This window comes from Drosophila rhopaloa, unplaced genomic scaffold (assembly GCF_018152115.1).
Source record: "Drosophila rhopaloa isolate 14029-0021.01 unplaced genomic scaffold, ASM1815211v1 contig_2, whole genome shotgun sequence".
In the NCBI taxonomy this organism is placed as follows: Eukaryota; Metazoa; Arthropoda; class Insecta; order Diptera; family Drosophilidae; genus Drosophila; species Drosophila rhopaloa.
This window is the reverse complement of record NW_025335083.1, coordinates 16,188,360-16,213,013: the sequence shown is the minus strand read 5'-3', so window position 1 is coordinate 16,213,013 and position 24,654 is coordinate 16,188,360. Positions and strand designations below refer to the sequence as shown.

The following is a 24,654-nucleotide window of genomic DNA, read 5'->3' as shown; positions in this document are numbered from 1 at the left end:
TTAAGATACATATTTTAAAAACTCCAAAAACAAAAACAAACAAGTTTTCAATACTATAACATCTAGCTATATATTTGTCGCTACATTTTGACTAACTAAGCTCGACCCGCTTTGGACCCTCTAAATTCCCCCTTTTCAATAACTGGCGTTGCTGCCCCTGGTGGAAATGCTCATCCGTCGCTCCACGCGATTTGTGTGCGGCAGTAGGCATCCTGGCGGTGGATATCGCCATCTCCGCGGTCGGGACAACAGGGTTCCGTCCGTCGAAGCTCGACTCCGGAAGGGTGCATCGATGTCGCTCCGCGAACTGCTCAAGCTACTGCTCGCAATCTCATCCGTGGACTCCGTATGGTCACCGCTGCTTTCCTCCAAGCAGGCGCTTCCGATGACCAGAAAGGAGCGACGACCGACGCCCAAGGACGAGGAATCGTAGAAAGAACAGGATCCCGAGTCGGGGGTCAGGACTCCATCCGCATTGGCCACATCGCTCGTGGAGCGCTTGAGCTTGGGAAATTTGGTGAAGACCCGCCAGAAGCGAAACACATCGCGGAAAACGTTCTGCACCTGGTTGAAAAGTCACATAAACATATTGAAAATATTGTTTTGTCAGAATGCAAATAGTTTTAACAGTCTGCTTATTAAGTAATTAAAAACATAAAAAATTAATTCAAATTTTAATTGAAGGTCGCTTTTGAATAAATAAAATAATACATAATAATATTTACATAATATTTACTAAATAGTTTTTCTTGAGGATTTTACAAATGTCATGAAAGATATCCCACTGGTAGAGAAATTATAGCACTAAAAACGAAAAGTTACTATTAAAAATTGTATTTAAAATTGCTTTTAGAATAGTTCAATGAAATTTAAAAAATGTACATTATCGACATATTGTTAGGAACAAGCTCAAAAAAAATTGTATTTAAAATATGAGCTTCTTAACCGAAAATTTAATGAATTTGATTCAGTTTATTTGTTGGGTAATTAGTTCATTTTAGTTTTAGTGCCTTATTATCTTACCTGATCCACACTTTCTCTCACGGAAATCTCATGGAAACATGCGCAAGATAACTCTTTGAACCGACGCTGACCTTCCTCCAAGCTGACCATTCGATCTCCCGGCTGATCTGTCTTATTGCCCACCAATATGACAGGAATATCCAAAGTGTAGTCCTGGAAATTTGGTAATAAGTTATATCTGTGACTAATATATTCAAATTACTCACTTTACTGGCCGACCCCAACTTGCGTCTTCGTTTGTTATAATTAATGAGGAACTTTAAGCGACTGCATTCATCAAAGGAACACTTATCCGTGATGGAGTACATTAGAATAAAAGCGTCGGCCCAGCGAATATTGGACTCCAGACTTACGCCATCTAGTTCCTATCATGAAAAGAGTCTTTACAAACTTTTTTAATTTATGTATAATTTAAAACCAACTTGCAGCCGACCGGTGGCATCCAGAATGTCAAACTGAATTTGCTCCTTGTCCAGCGTAGTTTGGCAGGTGTAAATCTTCTCCAGATTAGGATCATATTCGCCAATAAAGCGTCGGGTAATAAAACGCACCACCATGGCTAAATAGGGGACTCCCTTGAGTTTGAGCTTTATTTTTTGGGAAGTGAGTGGCGAACTCACCCGTTTTCCCCACGCCACTTTGGCCCAAGACCATAACCTTCAGTGTCTTTTGTTTGTTGGTATGCAGACCCAACTTGACCAGCGAAGACTTTGGCGAGGTGGCATTCATGGCAGATACCAGGAACAATTGTCTGGGAAATATAAGAAAAAATGTTCGGCAATTGAGAAGAGTATGCGCAATCAAATCATTTTAATACTTGGTACATCCACCTTTTAAATTAATATAAGTTGGATTACTTTTAATTACTATACGGGAGCTAAGTAAGAATTTTTTAAAGTAAGGCTTTACTTACTAATATATAAAAAAATTTTAAAATTAAAAAACCATCCAGAAAATGAACTTAAAATATAATTGAATAATCATTACTACTCGATTTTTCTCAAATAGCTAAACTTTTTCGATTGTTTTCGTTTTTAAGGTAAAAACGTACAAACGTTCTTTTGTCACGCGTGGAAATGTCTATATATCAGAGCTAATATAAAAGATTAGTATTTATAAATATTTATAGCCTGCGCAGTTTGCATATTCAAACAGGTGTTCAAATCGTTTTATAATCTAGGGATTATAAAAATTAATAATTAACAAGAAAGGAAAGCTAACTTCGGGCGGAACCGAAGTTGAAATACCCTTGCAGAATATTCTGCAAATTATATTCTCCAAAATTATTCATATGATGCATTCTTAATACTCATAAAAAATCCCAACTTCCTAACTTTAAAAACACCAAAGTTAAGGCATTTCCAATCGTTCAGTTATGTATATGGCAGCTATAGAATATAGTCGGCCGATCCTTATGAAATTTGATATGTCGGATTGATTGGGTAAAAATAAAACCCATAGAAAATCCCAACTTCCTAACTTAACAAACACTAAAGTTATGGCATTTCCGATCAATCAGTTATATGGCAGCTATAAGATATAGTCGTCCGATCCTTATGAAATTTGGTAGGTCGGATTAATTGGCCAAATATATAACCCATAGAAAATCCCAACTTCCTAACTTAACAAACACCAAAGTTATGGCATTTCCGATCAATCAGTTATATAGCAGCTATAGGATATAGTCGGCCGATCCTTATGAAATTTGGTACGTCGGATTGATTGGCCAAATATAATACCCATAGAGAGTTCCAACTTCCTAACTTAACAAACAGCAGAGTTATGGCATTTCCGATCAATCAGTTATATGGCAGCTATAGGATATAGTCGTCCGATCCCGGCCGTTCCGACTTATATACTGCGTGCAAAGGAAAGAAGGGTGTGTGCAAAGTTTCAATTCGATATCTTTAAAACTGAGAGACTAGTTCGCGTAGAAACAGACAGACGGACAGACAGACGGACAGACGGACAGACGGACAGACGGACATGGCTATATCAACTCAGGAGGTGATCCTGATCAAGAATATATATACTTTATAGGGTCGGAGATGTCTCCTTCACTGCGTTGCACACTTTTGACCAAAATTATAATACCCTCTGCAAGGGTATAAAAATATACCAATCTATTTGGAAGAAAACAACAACCTCATTTTCGACTCAATACCAGGGTATAAAATATTTCTTTTAGTTCGCTTGGGTCTTAAGTGTTAAGGTCTCGTATTTCCGAGACAATGTGTCTGTTGGCGATGAGTGACGCGACCTTTGTTGGCCCCGGATTCCTGATGCTGTTGTGGCTGGCTCTGGTCCCCTTAACCCACATCAAATTTCCTCTGGACTTAAGAATACGACTAGACCAGGTCGCATTCTAGTTTTGGCCAGCAATATTGCATATTTTCAGAGCGTGGGGACAAAAGAAAATAACAAGGAAATCTGGTGCACACACTTAGAAAATAACATTGCTAACATTTTTGGAGAATTATTTAATTTTAAAACAATAACTAAATAATGCAACTTTGAAAGGCTACACTTTTATAATAATTTTTGTAAATGCTGGCCAGTATTATTATTAACTGCAATGTAACATTTATAATTTATGTATTTTTCCTAGACTTTTGTTTTAGAAAATAATGCATTTTAGTAGCTTGCAGAAAATATTCTAAAGACTTATTATCCTTTACAATATAAATTAATTAAATAAATATATAAGACCCATAAATTTTAAATATCGGCCATATATTTCCGTTTGTCCTGACAACTTTAAAGTAAACTAATAGCTTAATAAAAAAGTGGGTTAAAGTATGACAATAATTAGCTTAGTTGCAATTAAAGGATGTTACATTTTTTTAAAGTGTTTCATTTTCAAAAACCCAGCAGGAACACTAAACAATAGATGCTCGGTTTGTGTGTTTTTTATAGCCACCCATGGACATACACTCATATGGGGGTGTAGGAGTAGGAGTGCTTGTGCTTTTGATAAGGTCAACAATGTCAGACTACCGACAACTATGAAACATTTATTGGACACTTTCTGCGTTCTCCTCCAGAAACAGGCGCAGACACAGAAAAAAACGGGACATGTAGAAGACCGCGTCCTTGTGCATTGTCATGGTCATTATTATAAATTATAAGGACACACCCCGACAGCCGATTAGCGCAGGGATATCAAAATATGGCAAAACTAGCAAAATAAAAACATTTGCTGATGAACAAGAAACAAGTGACAACAATAAAATATCAATTATTACTTGACTCGAGCGCAATCGATTGCTCATTTTGTGTCCTTCAGTTGCGGATATCGATGGGTTCCTTGATTGTGGCATTGTGAGTGGGGAAGGGATTGGCTCAGTTCAATGACACGTGTCAGCATATGTGGTTTTTAACTTTTGATGGAAATATTTCACATTTTAGTAATCAACTTTTGCTGATTAAATACGAATGCCATTCACATGGGAATATAAATAGATTCTGAAGATAATTAATGACTTTTTGGCTATCATTTCAAGTAGTTTGAAAAGAAATTGAAATACGTTTTTTTCTTTATTAATGAAATAATATATTATCAAAGTTTAAATAGGAAACAGGAAGTTTGGTAATTAACACTTTCACATTCAAGGAATAATATATATATATTTTTATTTGCTCAAGACGTGACCATTTCAATTAAATTCTGGGAAAGATTCGTCACAGTTCACCCATAATTACAACGTATTTTAAAGTTAAGAAATAATTACACCAGTTTTAAGGTTTCGCAAAGCACATAGGTATTGAATTGTTGCCAATTCGTAGACAAAGTGAAACAAATGTACTCGACGGCTAGCCAGGTGGCCAAACTCAGTCCAGCTTAACTCACCTCATCTAAAACTAGAGCCACAGCATTGCTGAGTTTTCCCTGTTCCAAGTTTTGCTGCGTAGATTTTAATTAGTTGGATTTGAAACTCAAACACTCGACGGTGCGTGCTTAATGAAGCGTTTTCCTGCTTTCCTAGCCCGAGCTCAAAATCCCATTCCTTCAACCAGCTGCCGCATCACCACCGTGGCGTATACGTAATGCACAGCATCAAGTGGTTTTTCAGGGCGGGCTTTAAGGCTGATCCGGAAACTTTGGCCTGTAGCCAGACGGTTGTAATCCCCAGAAGGGAAAAACTTTTCTGTTTTCCTGCTAATTTGTATTTAATTATACATTTTGGGGGGAAATTCGCTTGAAAGGAAGTCTGGCCGCCATGTTTTGGTTTTCACACGCCCGAAAGTATGCAATGGAAATCGTAATTTTATATTATTTCCTTGCCTCTCCATTTCACTCACTATCCCACACTCCTTTCTATTCATTTTTTATTGCGCAAAAAATCTTGCGAAGGTAAGAAGGATGCGGTCCTTGAACAAGAGAGAGATAGATGATTTGAAGGTGAGTTGAGAAAAAGGGATGCACTGAAGCAAGGTGTAAGTCACCTGCTCGAGCGCACACTAATGAGCTTCCGAGAATTTTTACAAAGAATGAGTGAGGGTATTCGTATTCGCTGTGTTGCAGCATCAATTGCCAACAAATAAAATCAAGTGGAAACGATTGGTTTCCGAGGCAATGTTAAAAAAATCTTGGTTCTGGGAAATTAAAGGGGAAGTCACGTGAGTTGATGAAGCAAGAAGTACGTACTTATGTACAGATAATTAACTGTCTGAGCTGTCTGTTCAAAATATATATATTTCTAAGAACGTAATTGATACGTTAGAAATTACATAATAATAGGGTTGCTAGGTGTAAAATTTAAATATACACTTGACGAAGTCATTGCTTTTCCTTGGGTTTTGTTATGATTCGGAGAAAAGTTTTGATACATGCTCTTTCATAGTAATTGATATATGACACAGGCTTTAAATCTCTAAATTATAACTTGTAAGTGAATTCGTAAGAAAGTTGACCTCTAAAAGTAAAAAATAATTTCAATAGATTACATTTATGGGTGATTTTTATATACATTAAAACTATTTCACTTTTTTAAACCTTCTTAACAAATAACTTTAGTTCCTCCAAAAAAACCAAAACTGTTCAAATATGTGTCTATTTCTGAAAGTGTGCTTTAATTTACGTAAATAAAACCAATTAAGAAATTTGGCATTGAATTACGTATCTTTAGAATATGTAAAGCTTATCACAAAATAATAATTGGTCTTAACTTATGTTGTTTCTTTAATTTACCAACAAAAGAAAAAGCCTCGGGCTTATTACATGAATTCACTTACATATATGCAAGAATTTAAATTGCCAAAAATTATCTCGAATTTGCGTAGTAGTTCCTGCCACAAAAAGAACAATATATCTGACAGCTTATCTTTCATCGCCTACTAACTGAATCGAGTACCCCTTATGTCAGGTAATGACAGGACATTCGCAGGACTCTTGGGTGTGTGAATTATCAGGACGACGACCGGACCTTGGCATAGGCATTGAAAACGAAAACCCCAGCAGCGAGGTGATGAGATGAGTTAGGACCTTTTGGGTTGTTGACCCGGTCGTTATGTTTACCAACACATGTCGCTTTATTGCGCACCCAAAATAATCCGAGGCCCAGACGTAGATTGAGTTACGGTACTCTATAGTTTCGGCACCCCCTCTCATTTTTCAACACCCCGAGCTCCCATTCCTCAATTTTTGGGGGCACGTGTTGGGCAGTTGTGGTTGTCATCGCACGAATGTTGATGTTGATTGGGTTGATGAGGATGATTATGCCGTTCGGAGTTCCATGGAAAACAAATCAAACTGCCCAGCCAACAAGTGGTTGTTCAGGAAATGAGGGGGCGGAGCGGTGCCGTTTGGGTTGTCATAGTGCCAACCAATTCCACTTTCGGCTAAGGTCATGGGAAGTGCGCCACTTGCCATGCGGCCCATTGTTGATTATTGGAGTTGCCCACTCCACAAAGTCTCGATGCCACAGCCCCACCACTTTTTCCGCGTTTTTTGCTTGTCATTTCATTATACCCTTGCAGAGGGTATTATAATTTTGGTCAAAAGTGTGCAACGCAGTGAAGGAGACATCTCCGACCATATAAAGTATATATATTCTTGATCAGGATCACCTCCTGAGTTGATATAGCCATGTCCGTCTGTCCGTCTGTCCGTCTGTCCGTCTGTCTGTCCGTCTGTCTGTTTCTACGCGAACTAGTCTCTCAGTTTTAAAGATATCGAATTGAAACTTTGCACACACCCTTCTTTCCTTTGCACGCAGTATATAAGTCGGAACGGCCGGGATCGGCCGACTATATCCTATAGCTGCCATATAACTGAACGATCGGAAATGCCATAACTTTGGTGTTTTTAAAGTTAGGAAGTTGGGATTTTCTATGGGTTTTACATTTGGCCAATAAATTTTACGTACCAAATTTTATAAGGATCGGCCGACTATATCCTATAGCTGCCATATAACTGAACGATCGGAAATGCCGCAACTTTGGTGTTTGTAAAGTTAGAAAGTTGGGATTTTCTATGGGTTTTACATTTGGCCAATCAATTTGACGTACCAAATTTTATAAGGATCGGCCGACTATATCCTATAGCTGCCATATAACTGATTGATCGGAAATGACATAACTTTGGTGTTTGTAAAGTTAGGAAGTTGGGATTTTCTATGGGTTTTATTTTTGGCCAATCAATCCGACCTACCAAACTTCATAAGGATCGGCCGACTATATCTTATAGCTGCCATATAACTGAACGATTGGAAATGCCATAACTTTGGTGTTTTTAAAGTTAGGAAGTTGGGATTTTATATGAGTATTTAGAATGCATCATATGAATAATTTTGGAGAATATAATTTACAGAGTATTCTGCAAGGGTATATCAACTTCGGCTCCGCCCGAAGTTAGCTTTCCTTTCTTGTTTTGGTATCGAACAGTAAGTTAACATTAACAACACATGCACATAAAGAAAAAATATAAGCTATGTCACAAAATTAACAATTCTAAAAAAAACAGCTTAAAAGAAGAACTTTTTGTAAGTCAGGTAATTTATAATATAATTATACATTTAAATATTTATTAAATAAAGAAAAATTAATTGCACTCCATCTGAACTACGGTAAGTTATTGATCAATAAGTTACTGTGTCATGTTGATTTTTATTGTCTACGGTAAGTTATTGATCAATAAGTTACTGTGTCATGTTGATTTTTATTGTCTCTAGTAAACTTTTCTTTCACTGTGCAATAACAGGGAATGTTGCCATTGGTTTTTCTCTTTCTCACTCTGTTTGTTTTGCTATGCGGCCATGAAATTGAAAATGCGCTAAAGTCGTTGGAGTTGGCGGTCAACTTCCTCCACATAAGTATTCACCTTGAGTGGGTCTTAAATATATATAAATAAATCTATGAAAAGAAATTTCATTTTCTCTTTTGTTAGAGAAGACGCAGACATTGCTAAATCATCCGCATCAATAAAAGTCAAGCGTCATAAATGTTATTTTAGTTAGGCTCACGCGTTTTTGTTTGTCGTCTAAGCATCATTTAAGTAAACATAGTCCTAGTTTTTTCCTTCAGGAGAAAAGGTTTAAGTTATGGTGAAGGAAAATGGGCGAAAGGATTAAAGGCAAAAGGGGTGAAGGACAAAACTTAAACAGTTTTAAGCTGTTTGATATATGAGATGGTAGTAAAGTTGAAAGGGAGTTGAAAAAGGTAAAACTTTAATCGAAAAATAATGAGCAACCCAAGAAATTAAAAAAGAACGGGGTGCTCAAACAATAAAGTTAAGGGGACTTTTTATGTTATTTTATTCATAAAAAAAATTGTATTGGTCTTGGCTTTAAGAAAAATGTAATATGAAATAAAACATGTACTAAAAAGATTACTCTCTTTTATACCATCAAAATATATTTATACAGTTTTTCTATGAAAATATGTAATACTCAACATCAAACAGCAAACAACCGCTGCGCATAATTATTATCAAATATGGCTGGCCTTTATCTGCTTATTTTCTTTCCTCTTCAATTCCAATAAAAATTGGGTTTGCTCATAAATATCAATGGAATTTATGAGGACGAACAGCCATCCGCGTTAGAGAGCACCCACAAATTGAAAGAAATCTCTTTAGCCTCAGAAATTCCTTGTCACATTTGCCACTTGTCGTAGGCTGAGATGCAAAATATCAATAACTCATGGAGCTCCATAACATGTTATAACCATCCCCCCATCCGCAACCCAACCCTTAACTTCCAGCTTTCTGCTCTTTATGATCCCCATCCCCATAAAATTCCCATGCACTTGTCGTACCCACTCATTGTGTCAGTTGTTCGGAACGATGAATTATTTTTGATACCCTAAATGAAAGGGGTGTATCGGCTTTGGCAATATTTTGTAAAAATAGGAATAGATTTTCTGAACAATATAGGAAATTAAATTTTTATTGCAATGGGATATAAATCTTTTTTAATAAATATACTTTCCTTAATAATAAAAATAAAAAATTTATAACAATACAAAATATATTTTATTTTGAATCTATGCAATAAATATTTCAAAATAAAATAAGGATTTCTTTTCAAATAATTTTTAAAATGAACTAGACTAAGTCAATCAAATTTTTAAGACTTAAACATTATTAAAATAAATAACGGGGTTTTAAACTATTTTCTAAGGTATTTCCTGAGACTGATACACTAATAACTTTCCCGATTGGATTTTTTTTGCGGCTATGGCGTTTGTAATCATTTGCTACTGTCTCTGGTCGAGTCTGCGGTCGGCTGGCAATAAAACGCTTTTGTTTGTGGCTTTATATCCAGAACCACAAAGTAAGAGCCGGCCGCCGCCGCACTTTAGTATCGGGCGCTATTAACTAGTCACTTTATGAAGGTGCGAGTTGTGCCAGGTGAGGGAGAAGGTGCTAAGACCTCTGATTATGTTTTGTTGATATAATAAATCTTGCTGCGCCGTAAACACCTTTCCCTAACACAATGCCCAAAAGGAGATTTGAGATAACGCATAGTGGACCGACAAATACAATATATTTGCATTTCACTTTTGCACAGACAAGCTGGCGACCTTGCCGCCAAATTTAAAACATATCAAACAAACAAATCAAAAACAGACAGAAAGAGATGGAGAGGCACACCGCAATTTGTTTTATTTCTAAAACCATTTCAAAGTCAAACAGTTTCGCACAAGACTTTTTGGCGGAAGTAGCAACAATCAAAGCCAATTTAAATGATTTACAAATCAAGTGAATCGAGAAATATATGCAGAAAACCATCAGGTGAAAAGTTATCGTCCATTGGCGAGACACGAGTCAAGGTCGACTGGAGCAGCAAATAATAATCGAGGGGCTCGAAATAAACAAATTTTAAAGAAACATTATAAGCATTTATTTTATACATTCTATGATATATTTGCTCAGGACTTGACCCTCTGAAAACACCCTTTACAACGCCACTGCTCTAGTCATAATTGTTTACAAAATAAGTCAGAACTAGAAACCAGCTGAGAAATAAAACTTTTGATTTAATTTATTGTGTTTATGAAATTTTCTGTTTGCTAAATTTGCTACAAAGTTTTCTTCACTTAGTTGCCATAAATTAGGCATTTTAATTTAGTTGTAACAATAATTAAGTATACGCACCGTTTGATGAAACAAGAATTTGTTTTTCTCAAAAATTAATTTTTTTGGGTTGTTTAGGAAACCATTTTCTTTCTTGTTATATCTCTTAAAACTGTCCGGGTTTTCTTATGAGTATTTAGTACGCACTGATAAAAAACTATTTATTAAATATTCAGTTATCAAAAGAAGGTAAATATTTATTGTATACAAATATTTTTGGCAAATGGTTGTTTGTTTCTATTTTGTACTTTTTATTTGTTCTGTTTTAACAGTTTTTATTTTGGTTAATTGTTATTTTGTTCTACATTTATTTGTTATGGTTAATTATTTGATATTTTTATTTTTGTCTTTTCATTGTATGAGAAATGTAATTTAAATAAATTATTTTCTTTGATTATATTTATTTATTTTTTATTATAAAAAATAATATTTAAATATTGTTGGCTAATTTTAAATTGTGGTCTTATATTTCTTTATTTATTTTCCATGGTTTTATGCATTTTATTTTATAGTTGAATTTGGCGAATTGTTGACACTTCAGCTTCCTGTTGCGTATTGAGCTGCTGGCTCGCAGCAATTATGCTTTTATATATCCAACTAGTACCGCTACCGATGCCATCGAAGTGGGTTTATTGCGACGCAATGCCGACCGATGCGTTGCCATTGTAGGGCAATAATAAAAACACACGGAGTCCGGTTCGCCACCCACTTTTCCGCCGCTTTTCCACCTTCGCAGCGATGTTGTCAAAGTGCTGGCAATATGTGGACATGTGTAAAATGCAAAAGAGTTCGTCGAGGAGGTAGGTGCACTATATCCACATACACCATTCACGACGCGAAACAACAACTCGACTGCTGCGCTGCCGTTGCTTGAATGAAGCTACAAAAGTTTATAAACAATGAGAAAGCGCGCGCAATATAAAATCGCAAACATGATGCCCAGCAACTTGTTATGATACCTCCCAAAAATGTTGCCATTTGCCATGTTGCTGCTTGGAAAATACGGGAACAATATAGGTCAGTTTTTGTTGACTTTAATAAAAATCGAATAATATATAAATAAATAATTTAAAAATATATAAAAAGTTAAAACCCATGCTTGTAATATTTTATAATTACAAATTTGAACTCAAGTTTTAATAGTCTGCATAAATAAAGTGTTTTCTACGCACAGAGTTGTTTTTTTTTATGATAAAAACTAATTTGCAGAAAAGTCAATTCATTATTATATAAAAAACAAATATGCAAGTCTATAAATATTTAGACGTTATCGGAAATAAAGTTTTTTTTATATGTAAAAGGCACAAAATAGAATTAGTTTATTTTGTCTCCACGGCACTTCTTCTATTTAATCGCCGAAAAGTAGGCAATGACTTTTACTATCAGAACTTTGTATTTTATAACCCACTAATAATGCTTTCTTGATTTAATTCGCTTTTTAGATGTGTTTAGGTCATAAAGACAAGATTGTATAATGGGTATAAAAACGATACTACATTACTTGGATTATTTGTTATACAATGGTGAATAACCTCTTCAAATTATTATAAAGCCGTACCTCATATCAGATTTCTTGGTAAAATATAAATAAAAATGTCAAATAAGCTTATCAGCAATATGGCAGAGTCTTTAAAAACTCAGCCGAAGAACAAAGTATTAGTATACAATCAAGTTTCAACCTCAGCGGTCATACAGAATGTTCAGGTCTGCGACCTTTTTTTTGTGCATATTTCTTGCACTGGATCTCCATGGATCCTTGACAGGAGCACAGGATGGAAGGCGCTACGTGTGTCTATTATCAGACCCTTCGAATCAGTGTAGTGCATTCTGCGTTTCTGCACTGCAACCAGTGATCGATCACATTACCAAGGAAAAGCAGGACTCAAATATCTGCGAAGTGAAATTAAATGAAGCCCTGGTGCAATTAGATCAGATAAAAGGCCAGTTGAATGCGACACAGACTCAATTGGAAAACCAGCAGACATCCCTTGAGGAAAATTTGAAGAAGCTTATTCCGCAGGACCTCGATGAGAGGTTGAATAGGATAGAAGGCAATCAGACAGCCCTATCAAATCAAGTGTCGGCTGCACAGAAAAATACGGACAATCAACTAACAATAATGCAGAAAGCACTCTCCAAAATGGACAGAAATATCGTGCTGCAGAATTTTGAACGGATAGGCACGAGGCTATTCTACATTGAACACAATTTAAGTGTGAATTGGAGGACTGCCGAAAAAATCTGTATTGAGATTGGCGGCCATCTGGCAGCTTTCAAAAATGATCAGGAGTATAACGCCATCACTGCCAAACTTTCTAAGTCAAACTACTGGTTGGGCATCAACGATCTGGATAGACAGGGCACGTTTATATCCTTGGCCTCCGGAAAACGAGCTCCATATTTGAGGTGGCGTTCAGATGAACCCAAGTACAATGATAACACTCAACACTGCGCTTACATATTTAACGGCCGAATGATAGTTTTATCTTGTGTAAATGATGTTATGCATTTCATTTGTCAAGCAGATGACGAAGTTTAGCAAAGCAAAATAAAGCTTTAAGTGCTAAAAAACGCAGTGTTTGATTAAAAATATTTTGGATGGTATGCTTACCTGTCAACAAAAATGCTTTTGAGATGTACCATATAGTTAAAAAAAAACTAAATAAAAAAAATCAAATAAATTTAACTTGTGAGTTTATACCCGTTTGAGCAAATAAATGAAGAAAAATTTTACACGAGTTGTTTTATACTATCCGTTAGAATTTCCAAGACAATCCCGATCAACTATTAAGTTTTAAATATATTTAAAAAGTAAGTGCTAAAGTGCTCTACGTAACCGCCGAAAAGTAGACAATAACTTGTACGAATCGTTTTTAGCAAACATTTTAAAAATGAGTAAGGCCTACCTCTTAAGATACTATAAGAATATTTAATTTATTATTCTGCAGTATTTACTTATCTATTTGAAGAGCTAAGTAAATATTGTACTACGAAGACATTTATAATATCAAATTGCTGGGAAATAAAAAAAGATAAAAAAAGGAGTGCCAGTAATTCCGCAATCAGTTCAGTATCAGTATCTTTAGGTTCGCGGAACTGATCATAAATTGCTCAAGGGGTGTTAAACGTAATTAAAATGAGCACATCATTTTAATTTGTTTATTTTAAATGGAATATGAAATTTAATATACGACAAACAGCTCATTGTATTGTATTTTACCCAATTTCTTAAACCATAACGATCATATATACAAAAGCTATTATTTTAGTCAGCCCAATGTCTAAATATGTTTCTATTGAAGCTAAAATTATTTCCTTAAACTCAATTTCTATTGAACTTGGCAACAATGTTGCCAACGACTGACAAATGGACTCCTATTCCTGTTGCTACGTGTCTATTAAAGACATTCTCCCACGACGGGGGGCAATTGAATTTTTGTTTCTGCTTAGCTGACCTTCACTTAACATTAGACCCCAAAAACAAAACAAACACAAACAAAAAAAAAAGAAGGAAAGTATGCAAACATTTTCCATGTAATTGGCTATAAGCCATGTCCTAATGCTAGGCCAAACACACCGCCCACGCACACATGTTTACACGGTTTTGCACGAGCTAAAACCGCCTTTCCCAAACCCCCCAATAAATATATCACCCCTTACCCTTACCGTTATTTAGATCCCCTAACCCTGCCCATTATCGGTGTGCATTTACAGGGAATGTGGCAACCTGTTGACATCGAAACGCCTCGTGGCACGTCCACTAATTGCTTCTGACAACGGCAACAGGTTGGATTCTGCCAACGGAGCTGAAACATTAATTTTGGCCAACGCTAACGCCATACGCTCGACTGCCTTGGGCCCCTGCCCTTTGACCCCCATCACCAAAATTTCGGTTGATTTATGTCCACCTTACACCCTAACCCGGGGGATTGGACCCCAACCTTTCAACCTCATCCGCACGTCATGCTCTTCTGTCACTTTGCATTCTTGTTGTTTACGGATAAGAAACGAAAAGGTGTTAAAAACAAAAACCCCTACTTCTTTTAAATCCTCTTTAAGCTAACAAGAAAGGAAGCTAAGTTCGACAAGCCGAAGTTTATATACCCTTGAAGTTGTTAAAAAAATTAAATATTATATTATAAATGCTTAAAAACATCGAGCCAGTCCGATTTTATTTAACTTTTTTTTTGGATCTGATCCGTTCCCACTTACATACTACGAAACGAACAGACGAATATCAAGAATTTATAGGATCGGAAATGTGCCCTTCACTGCGTAGGGTATAAAAATGGAGGGGAGACTTGTTTTCTAGCAGGATGACAGCCTGAGTCTTAGTTATGTTAATTGGTGTTTATCATAAACATATTTACTTTAAAATCATATGGGCAGAAGAAGGTCCAAACCTAAGATAAATGAGCTAAAGCATCTTGTGTATTCGTATTGAACACATTTTACATTTGTTTAATATTTAAATAAAAATATGTAATTAAATATTAAGTAGGGTAAGAAATTATTTTAAAATCAATTTTAATTTAAGTTATGAAATACCCAAAAAATTTTTTTTATTTATTCAAGTTTTAATAATATATTTTTAATATGTTCTCCTTTTTTTTATTAAATTAAAGAAATATATTGCAAAAGTTCCCCCAATTAAAAAATAAATAGCTTAAAACAGTATCTTTCAGACTTTACTTTTTAATCATAAATTAACCATTTTTTTAAATTTTAGTTTTTAGTTATGCCGAAGCTCACTGTGCCGTCTCTTAGCTATTTCTTATTACTGACCCCTTCGCCATCTGTTTCAAAAATCTATTTCTGGCGGTCAATAAATCTTCCCCACCCCGTAATAATTGCCCACATTCTTACCTTAGTCAGCGAGCTTGATCTTAGAGCTTCTACAAAAGCTTTTCTAGCCAAGCAAAACAAAAAATTAGAAGGAAAGAAAACAAGATTCATTCGTTCAATTGCGAAAATATTTACCAAAACATCGGAATCAAAGCCAATGCTCTGATTTATTCAAATTAATTGACAGTTTTTCAGTTGATAAATTATGCGATTTCATATTTGTGACAGGTCAATCAGTGCAATTCGTTGAAAAAGTGAGTGGCAAAATGAAAAGTATATATTAAGATATTCTGGTGAGGATGCTGTTTATTCACAGTCCAAGTATGATTATTCGGAAAAAAAGAGAAAAGGGGTTTCGCAGCCACTTGTTTACAATGTGAAAATTAGTTGTCTCTCAATTAGATTGAAATTAGCATCGAGATATCGTCGGACAGCTGCGCTCGTGCCCATCGAAAGATTCGATTAAACGGGCTCCAACTCCAGTAAATTTGTTTATGTTTATATATGAACGTGCCGTCTGCTCTCAAACCCTCTTTAGATTGGTCTCCCTAGCTATCTGATAATAATACAGTCAAACATTAATTAAGTTGAAAATAATAATTATAATAATAAAACTTAATATTTTAAACCAGTTTACAAAAATGAATTAATTCACAATAATATTTTTAAACTAGATAAAAGAAATAAACAAAATATATATTATTAAAATCCAAAGTTCAGACTAAAGCTAAATTCATTAACGACAATTTCCGTATTTGTAAAAATTTTCCACTTTTATTTTTAAATTTATGAAAAATTGTAACTTTGTTTTTAAAGCTTTAAAGCTTCCAGTCTTATGTGTTTGTCGTTCGAGTTAGTGGGTTTCAACTGTATTTATATCGTAAGTATGGATTTTTGGGTCTGGTCTGTATCGGTGTTTGTCTGACCATGCTTTTGGAGCATGCTGCTGTTCCCAGACTGCGTGATTCACTTTCGCAGTCAACCTCTATAAGTGGCACTAACCCAGAAAATTTTTTAGCCACCTGCCAATGACGCTTTGGTAGGGAGTTTCCTACGTTTGTCTAGTTATGTTTACAGAGCAGAGTTTCAGATAATAATAATCTATATGGAAAATTTTCCAGTCAATGGAAGATGCAATAATAAAAGTTTGTTAAGATAGTGGATAAATATTGATTAAGTTGGAATAATTATGATCTTTGAAACTTTTCCTATAAGCATAACAAAAAATTATTGTTTATGTTATTCCGTATAATTTTCATTTAAAAAATATTTATGAATTAAAATTATATTCTTAAATTTTCTGAATACGAATATTTTCGGTAAATCTGATTAAACGTGCTAAACAACGACCACTTAATTATTGTAAGCCTCTTAATGTGTCTAAGTACCCAACTTGTTAGCCCTATTAGAAATAAACCATTTTCTCCCAATTTTCCCCACTCCAATTTACTTCGCGTGTCGATCCCATGCTGTGACTATTTTTAGGATCTCTGTTGTCGCCTAATCAATTCCGCTGCATGTAAAAAATATTTGTGCCCTGAAATCGCGTTGACATTGTGGTGTGGGTTGGGGATAGGGTAGTTTAGATAAGGGTGGGGTGAATCGGGTGAATCGTCCTTTGGTTACCTCCCACAGGGACACGCTTATCGGCACGTCAAAGGGATTTGGCGAGGCCAAACGCGAGGACATAACCAGATTTCCACGCGCATTGCTAATTAGCGATGGACCAAGTAATGGAGAGAAATGGGTGACATATTCGGATGATGACTCTAGGTAGTGGGTGGAATTTATGAATTTCGGTTTTTGTTTTATTGCCCTCGAATGTGAACTTAACGATCTGGGGGAGAAGGAGGCAATGCACGCACGGCACACGAAGGCAACGCATGATGCACTGGATCTGGAAATCGGGGTGTGCGGTGGGTGGCGTACTGCCTTTGTTCTATAACACAAAAACCCGGCGACGATGTTTGATGAAATCACCACCAACGGAACATTATAAAACTGCAGCTGCCGGAGAAACAGCAAGTCAAACCGCCTCGCAGATCCATCAGGGTTAGGTGTCGATAGATAATCAAACAACACCAAGCACTTCGGTGAATAAAGGTGACTTGATCTTCAGAACTAATCGTACTTGGGTGATAATTACCAAAAGAGAGGGAGAATCTCGAGCAGAGACTCCCCATCGATTTGGGTTTCTTATCACCAGAGAGTGAGAACTATCAGCCAGCCTTATAAGCAAGTCTCAGCCAGAATATCTCCCAGTTAAAACTGAGACACTGAGACATTAACACGCTGATAAGCCAAATCCAAACACGGAACTAATCTTCTTCGCATAACAATTTCAGTGAAATCCGTCGTATTTATTTTCGCTTTTCTTCTAAACGCGACAAGAAGTTATCAGGAAGTTGAGAAAATGCCGGAGAAGCAAGTGGCACCTGTTATTAATAACCTGGAAGGTTTCGAGGAGAATTTACCCGGGTAAGTCGGAGTAATTAAATCATCAACAACGGAAGTGTGACCTTGTCTGTGTCATGTAATGAGCAAATTACTGATAAGCTATACGCTAAAATTTAATTCCCTCATTGCTTACTTAACTCACTCTTTGCTTGCTAAATTTTTAAAAACAAAAACTAAACTCTTTGGTTCTTAAACTTCTTTCTTGTTCGATTTCATTTTCAAATAAATATCATAAATAACATATAACATTTTGCTAATGTGCTAATGCTAATTTATTTCATTTGTATAACGACAGGTTATAAATCAAACTAAATTAATTATTTTCTCATTTTTTAACCACTTTATCATATGCACGATTTTAATTTATTGTTTTTAATGTTAAATGTTACTACTATGTTATTATAAACGATTTTAATTTATTGTTTTTAATGTTAAATGTGACTACTATGTTATTATAAACATTTTAACTAGTTTAATTAAACATTTCATTCTTTTTCTAGTTATCTAAGTTCTGAATATCCGGTTGCCGTACTCTTGGATTACGATGGCACCCTGGCTCCAATTGCGGATAATCCCGCCAAAACAAAGATGCCTGTGGAACTGGAAGCCATACTGCATAAGATAGCTAAGCATCCCAAAGTATTCCTAGCTGTGATCTCAGGTCGAGGTCTCAAAGATGTCCAGAAACAGGTCAGCATCGATGGAACTACTTATGCAGGAAATCATGGACTGGAAATTGAGTATCCCGATGGCTCTAGACATGATTACGAACTGCCCAAAGAGATTCAGAAAAACTACACAGATATGGTTCAGGAACTGAAGGAAAAGGTGGAAAGGAATGGAGCTTGGGTGGAGGATAAGAAGGTTTCGCTCACCTATCACTACAGAGATACTCCTGTTGAACTGAAGGACCAGCAAAAGCAGTTGGCTTCGGAGATTTGCAAAAAGTATGGTTTTAGAGCGAATCAGGCCCATGAAGCCATCGAAGCTAAGCCACCAGTAAATTGGAATAAAGGAGAGGCTGCCTTGTATATCCTGAAGCAAAAATTCGGCGATAATTGGTCGCAGGAAGTGAGTGTTGTCTTTGCTGGAGATGACACCACCGATGAAGATGCCATGAGGGTAAGTTTAAATAATTATATTTTTTAAATCTTTCATTTTATATATTTTATTATATTTTTTAGGTCCTTAGAGGCTTGGGCCGCTCATTTAGAATTTCTGCAGATCCTCAGATTCAGACTTTTGCGGATTTCCGATTGCCAACACAGGCTGTAATGACGGATCTTCTAAAATGGATCGCTGATGTTTATGTTTCCTAGATGTAATAGATTCTTTTAGATGAAATGTTTTCCGTAGAATACACAACTTTTTTGACTTATTCAAATAATAGATCATTTTTTATGAATAAGTAAATAAATAAGCAATACTGAAAATAAATGTATCAGATATTAAATAAATATACATATATGATTAGTTATTACACACTTAAATAAATATTGGCTTATTCAGAAAAATATTCGAATTCAGCACATTTTTTGAAAACGACATGCAAAAATATCAGTCTTTAAGTTAAAGATTCAGTTCAAGACAAATTTGTATAACCAACTTCGATAATCCGGCAAATAAATATTTGTGTTGATTTCAAGATACAAAATTCTTCATTAATCTTAAAGAAAACACATCACCATCGGCGATCGCTCTTCGTTTGTAGATCAAAAGAAAATAAATAAATCATTAAATGGAAATGTTTTGTAGAGATCAGTAATCCAGTGGAATGGATTTTCCGCTTGTCTGAATTCACAATAATCCGTATTGACAAAACTATAGGTAAAAAATTCAGTCCCAGATAAATAAAATTCTTAAAATCTTTTAAAAAATAAAAAAAAAACGTCCGACTAATATAATTAGCACAAAGTGTGTCATCTTACAAGGAAAACACTTCCAAAACACAAACAACCTCAAACAAAGGTGCATCAAAGACATCATCAAAATATATACACACTATATACCCACCTCCTCGCACAAAACCGAAATGTGTGGCTATATAGATAAGCACCGTGTGTATTTTTCATCGTTATAAATATATATATATTCTTCAAATACAGTCAAAGATCCATTATAGAATGTGTTTTTTTATGCGCATATGCCTCATAAATATTGTGGGAATTACTTGGCCAACGTACGGGACCAGAGTTGCCACCATATATTCAGAGAGAGGCAGAAGCATATAGAGAGCGAGATTGGATCGCGGATACTTATAGATCGCAAGCGATATATGGCTGCTGAGGATAGCTGGTCATTAGTATTAAATCGGTCGAGGAACGTCCAGCACGGCGCGCAATATCCGTTAGATACAAATAAAACCGTACACCTCAAAAAACAGATATACATATAGAAAATGGCTGAGCAGAAGAAGGCCCCGCTGTTGAAAAAGGAGGAGGACTACGTGAAGGCCCTCGAGGGGTGAGTTTCAAAGGATCAAGCAGCCAGGAGCTTCGAGGATCTAATAGTGTGGTATTCCCTCCACAGATTCATTAACCCCGAAACGGATCAGGTGGTCCTGCTGCTGGATTACGATGGCACTCTGGCCCCACTCACCGAGGAGCTCTCCGTGATGCCCAAGGATACCGAGATTAACATCAAGAAACTGGCCGCCAACGAGAAGATCTTCATGTGTGTCTTCTCTGGCCGCGAACTGAGCGAGATCAAGAACCACCTCAAGTTCCCCAATGTGACCTATGCCGGCAACCACGGCCTGGAAGTGGAATATCCTTCCGGCAAGAAGTTCAAGATCGAGATGCCCGAGGAGCTGCTCGAGAAGCACAACAAGTTGGTGGCCGAGCTAAAGGAAAAGGTAAGCAAAGTGATCTATAATTGTTTTAAAGTGCAAATATTAAAGCATATTAAAAATAAAATAAAAGAAAAAGGGAAAAAATAAATTTAAATTTAAAAATACAATATCCAGTTAAAAACAGCTTAATTTCAGGCCCAAAATATTGAAAGTAGTGACTTTAAAATGTATCAAATTCCTTGAGCAACTTAACGCCAAAAATAATTATTAAGTACTTAGGAATACAATATGCTTTCTTTCCTGAGTACAACTCATAAAATATTATATTTGAAAATTACTGAATCAGTGGATAATGAATCAATACTCTATAAATATTAGTTTACTTGGTAGAAAACTGTTGGTAAACATAGTAAATTATCTATTTAAATTAATGAATATTAATCATTTAAAATTACCTTAGACTTGGCAATATGTTATAAAATATTTAAAAGATGTTGGGGATTTTTCAAAAATTGTTTTTTTAATACCTAAATTATGACTGAAATTAAATGTTTACAGTATCCTGTGGTAGATTCTAAGAAAATCTATTGAAAAATAAATTCAAAAGCTGTCAATATATATTTAAAATTTATTGTAACATAATCTTTTAGTTTTTTAGTTTTTACCGCATTCTTTGTTTTTAAATATCATAACATCTCTTTTATACAATAAAACAAACTTGATTTACTAAAATGTAATGTCCATATCTTAGGTGGTGCTCTCCGGTGCCTGGGTGGAGGACAAGAAGATCTCCGTGACCTATCACTACAAAGGCGTCACCGACAAGCTGAAGGCCAAGCTGATCGCCGAGGCCAAGGGTTTGATCCAGGCCCATGGATTCCAGCTGATCGAGACCCCCTACGCTTTGGAGGGCAAGCCCCGCGTCAACTGGGACAAAGGTTAGTTGGCAGCGACCCGGTTCGATCCGATCCGATTCAATTCGATTCGATCCTCCAAAGGGGCTATTAATACACCCGTCATCGTTAAACAATTTGCCAACTGTTGCCATCCATTTGCAATATGTCCCCATGGCATTCCTTTTAGCTTTCCGCACTTCGGCACCTGCTCGAAACAATTCGATTTTTGACTCGACGGTTCGATGATTTAATTATTGCTAAAATTTTCTATTTTCTCTATACCCCAATGGGAACCTAACGTGGGCGTCTTCCACAAAAAAATATATTCTAGGAAAAATTTCACAAACAAATATCAGACAAAATTAAAACGTCTCACAGAATATATATACAATGAGGCGCATATAAAAAATGTGTCGGTAGACAAAACATCCCGCAGCCAACTGATGTTAAAAGCGCGCCTAAAACTATATATACTTGCCGTCTTATATATAGTCAGTCACTCGCCCGATTCCTTATGATAAATTAACAAATCTTTGTAATTTTTCATAGACACAAGATTTTGCTTTCGTTTTCAAAATGTCTCATCTCTTGTTTTTGGTACGAGTCACAATATTTGAGGAAAGTTTTCTGTTCCACTTGAAAAATAAATATTTTTCAGCCTGGCGGTGGTGTTTGTAATTTTAGCTTTCTAAAGATGAATGAAGCCAAAATGAAGCGAAACCAATTTAATTTGATGACGTTTTTGACTAACGATGCGTGATTTAATAGATATACGCTTTTAGAAAGGGCAAACAGATGACTTATACATAAATTCAATTTTGATTGAGAATATAGTTAAAATGTTGTTTTTTTAGTTCCTATAATTATAGATAGATAGGCTGCTTTAGGTATAACCCCTTAAATTAATGATCAGAAACTTTTATCAATACCATCAATTGATATAAATCATGTTTTAATATTATTTTTAGATTTTTCGTGAATCTAAGAACATTTGGAATTTCATTATTAAAAATTTTTTTATCTTTAGTCTTTGATCCGCATTAATCGCAGCAAATAAACCATAAATATCTCTACATATTCCAAATTCCCGAAAAAAAATTATCTATAAAAAATTTGTACCCCTCTTGAAGAGATTTATGGAAGCCACTTGTCGCCTCTGTCCTCTAAAAGACATCCAACCCATTCCCATCAGAATTGTCGCTCAGGCCAATGAGCCGTGGCGACAAAATACATGGAATATATTTTAAAAGATTTTCATGTTTTGAAATGCGTGAAAATCAAAAATTAATTATGATGGTGTACGCCTCCAAAGGCAATAAATTTATAGGGGCCAGAAAAAAATGATTGCAAAAAAGAAAAAAAATGACAAAAATTCAAAAATTTGGTTATGAACCATTTTTGTGAAAAATTGAAGTCACGACAGGCGCATACAAAAGAGAAGAAGAATTGTTGGTGCCGTCTGAAAATTATAGGAAAAATGCAATATGGGAAAGGAGGGAAAAAATCAGTGTATAGACTGCGTCACCAATTAAACAAAAATGTGGCGTTAAATGCTGTGAACTGAAGAGGCAAGCATTATAATTAAAATAATAGGAGGAGGTGGATTAATGTACTATTTATTTGATAAATGCACAATATGTACTGATTTTTACTGCGGTCGGTCAAATGATTCGATTTCATCTATTCAAACACTCACTTACTTGGCCAAACCAAATTACGAAACGAAAACTAGAGGAGATCCGCCCACGTAGACGCCTAAAAATAATTCCGAGAAGAGGAGGAAAAATTCGCCTCTGTTTCTTGGTGCTGCATGCGATTTATATGATCTAATGTGTGCCGAGAAGAATTCTAGACATTTAAAAAAATATTGTTTTCGCTTGTTTATTGAGCGATTTTGGATGATTTCCAGCAGTGCATAGTTGTTTCTATAAATTCCACATGGCTTCCACAAGAAATCGAGAATTCTTTAACCACAGGTTGCAATTATCTAGAAATAAACATTATTTTAACATTTTACCTTTTGAATTAGGTATATTTAATTGGAAATCTATAAATGGTTACCTCATTGAAAGTAATCGTTTCCAAACTTGAGAATCGTTAATTAAAAATAATCAAAATTATTATCAAACCAATAGCAGTGGCGGATCCACGGGGGGAAATTAGGTAAATTTCCCCCCCCTTGGAACCGCAGAACCTGAAAATTTCACTTGTTTGCTAGAAAAATATTCTCTGTTCAAATATTCTCATTCAATTTCCCCCCCCAAGAATCGTCTCTGGATCCGCCACTGCCAATAGACATTTTATTAGTCAAAATGATTTCCTAAAGCTATATATTATTCATTGCCTCAAATAATTTGAAGCATTTGCACGAAAGTACCTAGTAAAACAATATTTTTGTTTTACCACATGGGTAATGGGTTAAAAATAGTCATGTTTTTACTGCGTCACTAAATAAATCAAACTAATGAGTTTCACTTCGTGTCATATAATTTGTAAATCATTATATTTTAAGGTGATAAATAATAAATGTCCAACCAATGCTACAATTTAAAGATTTATTTTTAATAAATACGTTTTTATTAAAATTTTCAGGTGAGGGCGCCAAGATGATCCTGGAGAAGCAGTTCGACGCTGACTGGGCCAAGAACCTGAAGATCGTCTATGTGGGTGACGATACCACCGATGAGGATGCCATCAAGGTGCTGCACGGTATCGGCAAGACCTTCCGCGTCTCCGAGCTGCCCACGCTGAAGACCTATGCCAACTACCAGATCAAGACCGTCGAGGAAGTTGGATATCTCCTGAAAGCCGTGCAGGCCTACTACGAGAAGAAGAAGAAGGCCTAAGCGCAACGCCAAAGGATATTAAGCTTAAGCTAAATTCCACGCACACTCACATTAAACACACTCATAGTTACACCTAAAGGAGAAGATTTGGTCCGTTTGAGTTATAGAAATGATGTATTCATTGACTTGCTCGGCAATCTCTCTCGAAACCAATTTTGTGTCTTTAAATTTTGCAAAATAAAACATTTTTCATAACATTAGCATGGGTTCAATTATATT

The 24,654-nt window shown here is 35.7% G+C and overlaps 4 protein-coding genes across 4 annotated transcripts; 3 read left to right on the top strand and 1 right to left on the bottom strand.

Annotated features, from left to right (window-relative positions):
- Positions 1-44: 44 nt before the first annotated feature.
- On the bottom strand, positions 45-10,794 carry LOC108053758 (ras-like protein). Its single transcript, XM_044459572.1, has 6 exons — positions 10,622-10,794; positions 1,644-1,774; positions 1,446-1,582; positions 1,230-1,388; positions 1,024-1,176; positions 45-564 (listed from the first exon to the last, which is right to left on the bottom strand). Exons 2-6 carry the CDS (start codon positions 1,750-1,752, stop codon positions 136-138), a joined length of 987 nt encoding a protein of 328 aa, XP_044315507.1. The 5' UTR covers positions 1,753-1,774; positions 10,622-10,794; the 3' UTR covers positions 45-135.
- A 1,484-nt stretch (positions 10,795-12,278) lies between these two features.
- On the top strand, positions 12,279-13,333 carry LOC108038169 (accessory gland protein Acp29AB). The gene has a single exon (XM_017114916.2). It carries the CDS (start codon positions 12,297-12,299, stop codon positions 13,137-13,139), a length of 843 nt encoding a protein of 280 aa, XP_016970405.2. The 5' UTR covers positions 12,279-12,296; the 3' UTR covers positions 13,140-13,333.
- A 4,106-nt stretch (positions 13,334-17,439) lies between these two features.
- LOC108038171 (probable trehalose-phosphate phosphatase 1) lies at positions 17,440-19,363 on the top strand. Its single transcript, XM_017114918.2, has 4 exons — positions 17,440-17,548; positions 17,791-17,923; positions 18,403-19,024; positions 19,087-19,363. Exons 2-4 carry the CDS (start codon positions 17,859-17,861, stop codon positions 19,219-19,221), a joined length of 822 nt encoding a protein of 273 aa, XP_016970407.1. The 5' UTR covers positions 17,440-17,548; positions 17,791-17,858; the 3' UTR covers positions 19,222-19,363.
- An 823-nt stretch (positions 19,364-20,186) lies between these two features.
- LOC108038170 (probable trehalose-phosphate phosphatase C) lies at positions 20,187-24,635 on the top strand. The gene is made up of 4 exons (XM_044459772.1): positions 20,187-20,365; positions 20,432-20,756; positions 21,445-21,631; positions 24,182-24,635. Exons 1-4 carry the CDS (start codon positions 20,301-20,303, stop codon positions 24,433-24,435), a joined length of 831 nt encoding a protein of 276 aa, XP_044315707.1. The 5' UTR covers positions 20,187-20,300; the 3' UTR covers positions 24,436-24,635.
- Positions 24,636-24,654: the final 19 nt, after the last annotated feature.